This window comes from Triticum urartu, unplaced genomic scaffold (genome assembly GCF_003073215.2).
Source record: "Triticum urartu cultivar G1812 unplaced genomic scaffold, Tu2.1 TuUngrouped_contig_394, whole genome shotgun sequence".
NCBI classification, from domain to species: domain Eukaryota; kingdom Viridiplantae; phylum Streptophyta; class Magnoliopsida; order Poales; family Poaceae; genus Triticum; species Triticum urartu.
In genome coordinates, this window is record NW_024114491.1 from 15,855 (window position 1) to 28,099 (window position 12,245).

General features: G+C 42.1%; 1 protein-coding gene across 7 annotated transcripts; it reads left to right on the forward strand.

Annotated features, from left to right (window-relative positions):
* Positions 1–951: 951 nt before the first annotated feature.
* Positions 952–11,668, forward strand: LOC125527455. 7 transcript variants are annotated; one of them, XM_048691960.1, is made up of 6 exons: positions 5,594–6,047; positions 7,146–7,323; positions 8,813–10,159; positions 10,251–10,463; positions 10,546–10,670; positions 10,871–11,668. In XM_048691960.1, exons 2-6 carry the CDS (start codon positions 7,301–7,303, stop codon positions 11,320–11,322), a joined length of 2,160 nt encoding a protein of 719 aa, XP_048547917.1. In that variant the 5' UTR covers positions 5,594–6,047; positions 7,146–7,300; the 3' UTR covers positions 11,323–11,668. The 7 variants fall into 7 exon arrangements, 6 of the variants coding, with proteins under 6 accessions (XP_048547917.1, XP_048547916.1, XP_048547918.1 ...); XM_048691959.1 differs by having other exon boundaries at positions 7,169–7,323; XM_048691961.1 differs by having other exon boundaries at positions 7,169–7,320.
* Positions 11,669–12,245: the final 577 nt, after the last annotated feature.

The window sequence follows — 12,245 nt, forward strand, 5'->3', positions numbered from 1 at the left end:
TTGGTTCCACAAGCTTCTGTATTGCATCGAAGTTCTATTTTTTTCACTCCCCAAAACTAGCTAACACCTGCTCATCAACAAGTGATACTAGCAATCAACAAAGTGTCTATCAGATCAGATCATACACTTTGAACACGAGAGTAGGAGCAGCAACATCAATACAACATGAGAATTTTTTTGTGCAACATACACATGGATAGACAAGCTGAAGAAGTTGGCTCGGAGTTGCAAGATCCAACGGCCACCTGCAGCACCTGTGCGATGAAGGAGTTGAAGAGGATCTCCATGAAACCGTATCACGGCGGGCTTGGCCAGCGCGCACCGCGCAGAAGAAGGTCTGCTCGGCGGTGCCAGCCTCGCGCCAGAGCTGCTCGATCTTGAGGACCGACTTCTCCGACTCGGCCAATTCCTAGGACGTGCAGAGACAAGACATCGCGGCTCGGAGCTCGCCGACGGCACTCTCCACGGTTGCCTGCACGATGACGCTGGTCCGATGGCCGGTGGTGTCCGAGGACGGTGAGTTGATCTTGAACGTAGGGGCTGGGCTTTCCATCAACACTGTGGGAGTCGCCGACGTAATCGACGTGGTGGGGCTCGCTTGACCTGTGGGCAACTCCACGGACGGGCACAGACGTGCAGATGATATGGCGAGAGAAGGGGCGCTACACGATTGGATCGAGGCTAGGATCGAACGAGTGTGGATGCGTTCTGTGGTTTTAGCAATATAATCTGGTTAGCAGTTTTGCAATTTGCCACACAGTTGTCACATATATATTTCATTAAAAAAATAACTACGATCGGTCACATCCCTTGCCGAGTACATTGTCCTCGCAATCATAATCTTTACCTACTAATAAACCAGCGAGCGCTTCTAGTCGTACGTCGTCAGCAATTTTGCAGAAAAGCCCCTGAAATTTTAAGTAATCAACCCGCAATCCTCAATATAAGTCGGCCCGAATCGGTATGGAGAGAGAAAGGAAAAAAAATAGCCCAACCACCGCACGGCGCTGCCTCCTCGATCCCATCTCGACCTCCAGCCCCACCCCGCCTCACCGCGCGTCGTCCTCCGCTGCCGCTCATCGCCCGTCACCGCAGCCGCCACCTCCTGCCCCGCCCCGCCCCGCCGCCGCCGCGCGTTGCCCGCCCCCGCCGCCGCAGCGTGCCGCCGGCCGCGCTCGCAGCCGCCCCGCTCGGCGCACCCACCTCGCTCGAGGTTGGGCAAGCGGGAAGTAGAGTTCGGGACGGCGGATCGGAATCCATCGACTGATTCTCTCTTTCTCTCCTCTCCCTTGGATTCCTGGAGGTGGTGGATCAATCTTGCCTTCGTGGTGGCGGCAGAACGAGCGCGGTGAGATCAGGTGGACTTGCTTCTGGTAATCTCAGTTTTGTTAGTAGCAAGTGGTCAATTTAGTGTTCATTGGCAACAAAAAGAAGTGAATGATATCATGCCATAATTTAGTGTTGCTTCCCGGTCCTGGATAGATGATGTATTGTACTTCTGCATAAGCTAGGAAATCTACAAATTGATTATCTGTAAACTATTTGTCCATACTTCTCCAAGATCTGAACATATACCATCATTGCTGATCGATTTTATTACTAACTAGCAGATTCCTCCTGGTGCGTGGGAAATTTTCGGCTGGATTGATTTACTAGCTACGTCCAAGCAGGCCACTGGATTGATTTCATGAGGCTTACTAGCTACGTCCCAATCAAGATAGCTGACTTACTAGCTACGTCCCAAGCAGGCCAATCCAATATGTTGATCAATTTGATTGTTCTGGCTGGAGGTCAGGAGTTCAGAAGGTGCGTCGTTCACACTAAATCGTACCCGGAGTTCTACAATTAGGTATGATTACAACTAGGAAGCTACCCTTCCTGGATAACTATTTTAGTACCTGTTTTTATTTACTGATGAGAACTAAATAAATTGGCTACTGTTATGTTTCTCCCTTAAAAAAAGATTCTGGTAGATGTGCTTGACAATAATAATGGTAATACCTAAAGGAGTTCTCTTGCTCCAAGTTAGCCCCTATATATTCTTAGCTACCATGTACTTGCGTTACTGGTTTGTGTTAAGGATTCCGCTACTGTTGCCAAGGTATCTGCAGAATTTTGTTATAGTACTAGCGGAACAAAAAAAGAGATGGCCGCCAAACCTCAAAAAAAATCAACCGGCCATTAATTTACTGGACTCTATTTCAGTCTAATCAGTGGAGACTTATAGAGTGGAAAAATGTTTAAAAACCTAATATAAAAATATGAAATATTTAGTTATTCTCTATATCCGAGAAAACAATAAAGAGCTTTGTGTTAGGCAGTGCACTGCGGGAGTCTTTCCCACAGATCCACCTTCTTTACCTTTCCGTTCTTTGAACTGGATCAGTTCTGATATTCTAACATTGTTGGAAAATCATTATCTTCTGTAAAGCCACATTTCATTTTATGATTTTTAGCAGAAGCTCACATCGAGGTCTTGGTGTGGGGCTGCTGGGGAAGGGAATGTCCTTCTACTTAGTGAAAGTCGTTGTTGTGGAGGCTGATTTTACCTTCTTTCAAGTGTTCTATTCTATTTAGTGCAATTGGTTCGAGTTAAACTAGCATCCGTCGTACAAATATTTGTGGGACATATTCAGTTAAATTTACCATGTTCTGTTCTGTTTTCATTACCCAACGCTAAAATGTAGATGTTATGATGACCAATGACCATAAACTATACATGATTGGGCAAAGAATCACTCTGGTGACCCAGAGATAGATGAAGCTTTAAAGAAGGGAGAAGATGCTGGGCTTGCCTTGGTTAGCAGCAATTATCATTTCATTTTTGTGTTTATCAGCATAAGCTAATATCTGGAAGTAGGGCTTCTTTACTCTGTACTCCTGCAATTTTTAATGTTCCTGGTGTCACTTTCCCCAGTACTCTTCTATAGCCGCGTTTTGTGCTAAAAAATGAAAAATTCAAACGTTTTGCAGTCACTACCAGCAAGTAATAGCACTGACTATTATTTTAAATAAAATATGAAATCAAGCTTTCAGCTGCATCTTTTAGCATCCCAGCGCACTCATCAACTTCAGAGTTACCATTGGGATCACTTTTCTCAAGAAATCTGGAAAGAAGCGAGGATTCTCAAGTAAGATAAGTCTGCTTACAAAAATTTGCCTACTGGAAAGTAGATAGAGACTCATGAAGTAAGACATGCCTACATATTATACATAGCAGGCTTCTGACTTCTCTGATTCTGCAAGCCTTGAGGCTGTGAAACATCTATGCTAGGTCGCCACACTTCTGCCACCTTCATTTGATGAGGTACATTCAGATTCGGTTTGTTTATTACTTTATGGATGCTTCTCTTCTCATTACAGTGCTGGGTAATTTGATGAGAAATTATCTTCTCTTTGATGGTCCAGGTTCAGCGTTCACTGCTATGAAAGAAGAAGGCATATATTTTCCTTGTGGAATTGCCAGTAGAATGGCAGTGAGAACAAGTAAAAATCTGCAACAGGTAATACATTATTTTGAAGCTACATGGAAAGCAAAGTAAGCACATGGATCCCTCATTTGAGAGTGGGGGTTAAACTTCTCTGGACTTCTCCCTTAATTCTTACTGCAGTCTTTTTATTCACATTTCCTATTGTGTAGTTGGTGACAATGAGGAATTGTTATCCACTTGAGAAAATAAAGATTAAATCGATGATGCTCTCAAAAGTAAAATGACTTTCTGAGCTGGATAGGGACATTGTGAGCATCAATATAGAACTTATAAACCTTTTTCCTTGTTTGTTATAATGATATTTTCATTTTCCTGTGTATATTAAACTTGAGAATATTATTCTGCATTACTTCAACCGTTGCTTTTGATGTGTTTGCAGTATGACTATGGTTCCTACTCAAAGTAGAGGACGAACAAACTTTTTTGAAGTAGGAGTCGAAAACTAAAAATCCATCTATTCCTAGAATGGAGCTGGTTGGAGTTGAGCCTACAATTGAGCGGGTAGTTCGGTGGCACCGACATCCAGCTGAAAGTTTATAGGAGGGTTAGTAAAGAAAATTTGTTCATGAGGAAATGTGCCAGCAAAACATTGAGTCGGAGTGCAAGTCAAATGCTCTTAACAGTTTTTTGATCGCTTTTCTTTAATTACAATTCTTATTATTTTTAGTTGGCATTGATGTACAAAAGAAAATCCTGAGCCTTTTTTGTCCTCTCATCGACCATTGTATTTTTGAATCATATTAGTCTATGTAAAAGAATTCAGTACCTTATGTTTTGTATATTTGGAAATGTCTAAAGGCATGGTGTTATATAATAACTGTATGATATGCTTTGTATGCCTTTCCCTGTAGCCTTAGTATGGTCATCATTTTCTCTTTCATGTCCTTCATCTTAAATTAAAAAATATGAACCATTGCATTGTGCTAAAGTTTATCATTATTATTTAATTTATTTATAGGCAATAGTTCTTCTAGAAAAAAAAATGTAAATTTTGTGTAACAAGCTAAAATAGAATCTTCTTTGTTGCAATTGGGAACATGCCACATGACTATTGAGCTGGCATTATTTGCCAATTCTATTAGCTGACAATGTTGATGTGTATCTTTGACACCATTCATTTGAACCACCAAATAATAGAAGTTGTTTGATTGGTAAAATATTTTTCAGGTTCCTAACCACACGCTTACTTATTTTGTATTCACTGTAACGCATGGTTTTTTGTGCTATAACATAATGTCAAACCACTAAAATTTATATGCCCCGTTGCAACGCACGGGTCTTGTGCTAGTAATAGTAAAAAGACGAAAATAAGCCGAGACAGAGCGCTGATTAGATGTGTCTCGCTGTATACCTCAGATAAGAAGAGATGGGCCGGGCAGGCTGCGACTCGGACTCGACATGCAGCTGCCAGCCATGACCCTGCACCCCTAATAAAAAAGTTTGAAAAGCCATGACCCTGCGTTTCCTGCCCTTAGAGCATTACTAGTAGAACCCTCAAACCCTTGAACCCTTACTAGCGTTTTAAAGGTCCAAAAATAATTTTTAATGCACTTTTACGGGTTGAAAAATAGGGGCAAAGATTAGAACCCTCAAACCCAACCCTTATAACAGAATATTTCCTATGAACGACGTTGTCGCTGCGCGCGGGAGGTCGACGGGGCGGCCGCCGGCGACGGGGGCGACTAGCAGCGGCGGTCGCGGGCGTGGGCGCGGGAGTTGGGAGGATTTTTCCTTCCCGCGCGAGTATAACCGCCAAATGAGGGTTGGATAGATTTTGCTCTCCAACCCTTACTTTTGAAGATTGGGAGAGGGTTTGAGGGTTAAACCTTTAAAAAAATTTAAGAGTTTGAGGGTTAAGGGGTTCTAGTCTACGGCTTTTTTTAACAAAAATTATAAAAAAACAATTATTTTTAGAGGTTTGAGGGTTTAAGGGCTCTACTATAATTATTATAATGCTCTTACCCCGCGCTACCCCGCAGATATCGCGAAACACAAACGTGCACGATTCACGTTCGGAATCCCAACGGGCCACGGCGGTAAAACCGCGCCGTAATAATTGGGAACAGATCGATAGCCTTCCCTTCCCACCGCGCGGCAGCCGTCGCAATCCTGATCCTTCTCTGCTTGGGCGTTCCGTTTCCTGATTCTTTTCCAATCCGGTCTCCTGCCTCCCCACGCGTCGTTGGCCAGCGCCTATAAGTACAAGGGCCGTGCCCGGCCTCCGTTCGCACAACCAGCTTTTCTCTCTCTGTTTCTTTCTCTCCGGCCCCAGCCGTCGCCCTCCTCTGCTCTGCGTTGGGGTTTCGCTAGGGTTTCCCTAGCGGCGAGAGGCAAGTTCTTTCGTACGCACGTTTAAGTTCTTGGGTGGAGGAGTTGCAGATTCTCTGCTCTGCGTTGGGGTTTCGCTAGGGTTTCCCTAGCGGCGAGAGGCGAGTTCTTTCGTACGCACGGTGAAGTTCTTGGGTGGAGGAGTTGCAGATTCTCATCTCGAGGAGAGGAGTCGGGCGTGCAAGAGTCGATCTCCCATCCTTCATCGCCGGAGCAGACGGCCGTCAGGTATACTTCTGATCTGTTCTTTTCTAGAGCTATGGTAGTATGCTGTGTATGTTCTTGCTGCTATTCGAGATCAGCGCGTGTGTTTGGTTGTGCTCGTGCTCTGTTTTAGTTTTCGAGCTTGAAAGGGTAATGGTCCGAGATTGTTAAGGATTTCTTATTTGATCTAGTTTCCGCTTAGGCATGTGGCTGTCTGAGCGCTGTAATTGCTCACATTGTGTAAGTCGTTTCAGTAGATGGGTTTTGATGCCATATGTCTTGCGTGTCTGCCATGAAGGGCTTTGATTATTTTTGGATAGTTGTCAGGTAAACCAGATCTAAAATTAACATATACTCTGATTCTTTTATAAATGCCAAGGAGGGCATTGGTTTGGTTTTTTTTTTTCTGGACTAATTTGCCCCTGTGCATGAGTATCCGGAGTAAATGTTCATGGTTGGCTGGTCCTCCTTCCTTTTTGCTACAGTTGGTTACCCAACGCCCTCAGCCAGCATGCGCAGCTGCATATATTTGCTTTTTGTGCTGCCTCTTTTGTTGGAAACTTACCCAATTTAATGAGGCAGAAGTCGGATGGCGACGTCTAAGATTGTCATAGTAGGGAGTAACTTAGAGTAGTAACATGCATATGTTACTAGTCTATGTTATTACCTCCATAGTGGGTAGTAACATATGTGTTGTGTCATGCATAACTTTATTTATTATGTTGTAGACCATCTTTTCTTAATATGTGTGATATTATAGTAACTAGCTATGTTACCACATGTCTTCCTTTTTTCATTAATTAAATGCCACACCATCTATTTTTCTAGATAATGCCGGTCGTAATGGGAGCATCATAGGTGGTACCATGCATGCCAACTAAGCAATTTTGATGAGGTGACATAGAATTAAATGAAGAAAGAGGGGCTTGAGTATCATATCATGATACCGTATCATATTAAATGATGTGCTATTTTGTGTCATGCATGATAATAAATATAGTCCTAACATATGGTACCATGCATTATAGATGTAGTATCATGTAGTAGTGTCATATGCATGATATTAATATATGATACTCTCCATTATGATGTTATCACATATGTTACTCCCACTGTGCGTAGTCTGAAAGAAATCCTGAAAATAGGGAACGTGAAGACTACTTGAAAGTAGGATGCATGGCTTGGAGAACCCCTCAGGTTGGTTAGCTTGATTTGCCATTAATCCAAAGGCGAACCTATGCCAGCCTACAAGCAAGCTGGCCAAGATTGAATTGACCATGGATTTAGATGGATCATGGTTGTGAGTCTCCTCAACATGAATTACTTTTAATGCTTTATGAGTAGCGTTGTATTTTATTTTTGGAAGGAAAATAGAATTGCTCCTTTGCAATTTTTTAAAATAAATGCACCGATCATTATTATTTTAATTTTGACACTACTCCTCAGCTCATTGTAAAAAAAATCCTTCCACTTCAGCTTGTTTCATTAACATGCTCGAAATTTTTGGCACATTTAGTTTATCCTTGAAACTACAAAAGGTTTATATAATAGTTTACACTTTTAGTTGGACATAGTTTCAACACTAGGCGTCATGTCTTTGTGTAGATATAGTAGTGAGCGCAATTCTGATTAATCCTTCAAATTTGTCATGCCTTTTTCAAAACAAACGAGATCAGAATTAGTAAAGAACTTAAATCTAGTGTCGTAAAAAGTTAGTACATATTAATTGTTGTGCTAGGTGAATCTTTATATTCTTGACCATAAAATATCTTCTATTGCTTGAATCAAAACTAAGTGTGCCTTGTATGTAATCCTGTACCTTTGCTTGGTTTAGTTTAGCCATAATTCATACTCCATCCGTTTCTTGATATAAGGTGTATAGATTTTTGAGAAAAATCCCAGAATATAAGGTGCATTGCGTTGCACCACTCGTTTGGATATATTTCATAGGGATTTGATTACATTTCCTTATATCAGGCAAGCTCCTCTATTTACTCATGTCAATTAGTCAGGAGTTATCTCACCCAAAACTTGTGAAATTTTCCCTCCATGTGCGTTTTTTAATTTCCGTGCCAAAAACTATACACCCTATATTCAGGAATGGAGGGAGTATAATTCATGCCCATTTGTCTCTCTTTCGTTATCATATTGTGCCTTACTCATGTATGGGAGGCTAGGTTTAGTGCAACAGCTGGTGGCGTGGCAACTATAGTTAGTTGAGATATAAACCAAGGGTTGGTTTTTCTTGATTGAAAAAACCAAGGGTTGGTTGATATGGATACCATGAGGTGTCACAAAATTCATCTTTATGTTACTTCTTTAATATAATTTGTACTTTCATGTCATCAAATGTCCTTATTTTTTGCATCGCTAAGTATCAGATAGGTCAAAATGGATGACTAAAAAGACATTAGATAGAGATCATTCCTCAAATGTGTGCAAGTCATGGTTAATAGATTAGAGATCATTTCTCAAATGTGTGTACCTAAGTTGTCAAACTGCTCTTTTTTGTGAATCACTAAATCCTAGTGTGAAAAAGTGCAACTTTTGTGGGCCCTATTGTTACAAAGATTTACGCTTTGATATACATGGTGCCAAATGTGTTTGATGTGATATCGATCTCATATAATAGAGCCTCCTTCTCCACTTTAACTATGTTGCCATTAGGTTGGCACTATTATAACAGTGTTCTTTTATTGTAAAAGTTAGTGTTGTCTTTTGTTCTTTTATTGTATAAGTTTCTTCTGTGTTTAGATAATATATTTTACACATTTTATAAATTTTTTTAGGGATTTTTCAAAGAAAATGGGGAGTCGAAGACAACATGGTGTTAACCACTTTGGTCCAATTTTGAGAAAGCCATCCATAAGGAAGGCACCAGGCAAACTCAAGAAAAAGTGTCTTGAACAATTGAAGAGAACTCAACAGTCGTTTAGGAGAGGTGATGATAATCTTGCGAAAAGACCTCAACAAAATAAGGTTGCAACAAAACACACACTCTGTTTTCCTTTCAATGAGCCTAGCCATTCTAAGCCAGTGTCTCGACCAAATGTCTCGTCACGTTCTTCATGGCCAAACAAAGGTATGGCTTCTCCACGGGAAGATGTTGAGAAGTCCAAACCCTCCTTCTCTAGGACTCTCACCCAGAAGGCTAGTCCATCTTGCGCAATGCATAATAGTGGCATTGATTCTCTGCCAAAGAATACTATCAAGTTTAGACCCTGTGGTAATATCTTGAGGCCAAACAATGGTATGGGTTCATCGGCGAGGAATGTGGAGTCTTACTCAAGGTTAAATAACGTTGAAGCTCCTCGTTCAAAGAATACCAAGATGCCGGGATCCTCTTACTCAAGACCCAATGATGGGATGGCTCCTCAGTCAATGAAAGCTAGTCCCTTCTCCTCTGGGTCGAATTGTGTGTCCGGTCCTTTGGCGAGGAAGGATGATTCAAATTCCACATTTGATATTTCAAAGAAATCGTACCCCTCTTCATTGGTTTGCAACTCACGGAAAGAAGACCATCCGATTGTGATGGAAGCTTCAAATTCCAACTTAGCTTTGAAGGGTAAAAAAGTCATGGAAGATATCTTGCCCAACTTGGGGATCAATTGTGATTCCTTATTACCTAGTAAGAACCTTTCAAGTCACCAAACGGTTGAGGCATCATGCATGGTCAATTCAATCGACGGTTACATTCAACTTGACATTATAAAGTGCAAGTCTAGCCTTTCGAAGGATGGAAGAACCGATGTGTACAAATCTAAGAGTAAGAGGATGGAGTCGTTGTTGGAAGAGAAGTTTGAGGCACGTGGGGTCGCTAGATTGACAGAATCAATGGGTATCTCCATTAAACTTGACAATGAGAGCACTAGCCTCGGGAAGGATGAAAGGTCCGTTGATGACAAGTTTAATAAGAGGAAGAGGACTGAGAATTGTAGTCGAATAAACAAAATTAGATATGTAGTATTTGATGATGAAGACGATGATGACGGTGATCAGAATCTCACGGGTGCAAGTGGTGCCGTTGGATTGAAAACACAGAAGGATTGTCATCAAGAAGTGTCTAATCTTTATGGTTCAGAACCTTCGAAGCCACATTACTATTGTTCCCTGCCCATCGATGAACCTATTTGGAGGTAGAACATACGCCCCTTTTTTCTCCATTTTCCCATGTTGCAAATGCTCGTCCCTATATGCTGATATTTTTGTTGTTCTATTATTCAACAGGGGAATCATTAAGATAGGCAGCGGAAAATTTGTTTCATTGGCTGCGCATTTGTCAACCAAATACTGTGAGAAGGTGTGGAAATTGTCAAGATCACTTGAGCCAGTGGTTGAAGTAACAAAGCTTTCTAGACTGGAGGCTTGGCCTAAGAGCTTTGAGGCATCAAGGCCCACTGATGACAACATTGCGTTGTATTTATTGCCCATGGAGATGAGGTGTCTTTATTGCCCATTGCTATTTATTGCCTACCATCTTCCGCACCATTTGGATTCTAATCATTTTTGTTTCTATCCCTAGGCAAGATGCAGACATGGATCAACTTGTTAAAGAAGTAATGGAGAATGATATGGTTCTACGAGCTATTGTTGCTGAAGCTGAGATGCTGATATTCCCATCTATTCTACTGCCTGAGCAACACCAAAGTATGAATTCTTCTCTTTCTGGAAACATGCTAGTAACAGAATATGATTCGTGTTCCTGATTTCTAGTCGCAACCCTACCCATACGCAGCTGTACTAATAATCATCTAATAGAAATAATTCAATTATCCAGAATCACTCTCTAAGCTATTCCCTACTGTGTATATTTGGCTCAGTGCATGTTTGTCCTTGTTTGGTTGCAGCTTTCCAAGGAAAACCCTACCTGTGGGCGGTATTTAAGCACAGAATAGTGGAAGAGGAACAACATGGCAAAGGACGTTGTGCACAGGAGAAGGGAAAACAGCTGGCTTCACTTTTCAGTGTGGGAGAAGGATTAAACATTGATGCTGGACTAGAAGCTTCTGAGGAACCGGAGATGCAAGGCATGGAGCCGGAACAAAATCCCAAGTTGGCTCGACCGAACGCGCCGAGTCCGACAACTAAAGCTCCTACCACGGCTGCAGCTACAATGTCTGCAAACCACTGTCAAGACCACTCAAACATGGCTGCTCCTACAGGAGCTTTGTTTGGTTTTGTGGTTCAGCGAACCCCGAGACTTGAGCAACTCATCCAAGAGATGCAACGCGAAGGTGCTGTGATGGTTGCAATGCAAGGGCAGATGATAGGGCCAGGCATTGGCTTGTGCAGGCAGTAGCAGCAGGGTTGAGACTTGAGAGGAGGATGATATGGCACAGAGGCGGAGCTCATCTGGATCCTTGCTCTTTGAAGCTGACTTGGACCTGAGCCGCTTTGTGTGTACCATCGTCTGTGCTTGTTTGAAGGCTTTTCCATTCTGGTATTCTAGTTGAGTAGAGGTTTAGTTTGGTGTTTGCTAAAATGCATCTAAAAATTATCATGTCAGCGCATGTATTCTCAGATGCATTTTGTTCTTCATTATAGTTCTGCTTGCATCTCCAGCCTAGTTGTTTTCTGCTTGTAGCATCGATTCTGTTATTTCGCTTCCGCCATCCCAGGCCATTCAAAATATTATGCTCCATTTCTGGTTTGAGTTGTAATCCGTACCCTGGTAGCAGAAGATAAAAACGCACCAGCGATTGAGCATTGGCACTGCTGCGTTTTGCTCCATGCTGCCCATCCCGCTTTGTATTGCCTTATTTTTGGGAGAGCAGCACATTACTCGTTGGAAGCCGCGTCCAGTTTGCTGGAGGAAATTTCCTGGTCCGGCATCAGCTCCGCTCGTCTCTTCATCCTTCTCTTTTTTTTCAATCTTGCAAGAGAGCTGCCAAAACCATTGATTAGAAAAAGATATTTCAAAAAAATTTATGGTTGTTTGGCTAAGGATCAGATGAGAGGTTACATAAAACAAGTTTTTAGAGGATTTTTATTTTAGGAAAACTAGTTTAGGCCAACTCTAACTTGTCCCTTGGCGTTAGAGTATAATTTCGGTTTTACTCCTAACCGGCAGCCGATCCTCTAAACCGGATAGAGTAAAATTTTACTCTGGCTTTTATCCGGTGTCTCTCGGCCGCCCACCGCTGGAGGAAAAAAAATTCTCTCCTCCCATTGTCTCCCCCACTCTCGCGCGGCATCTATGCGGACGCCATCCATACCGCCCAC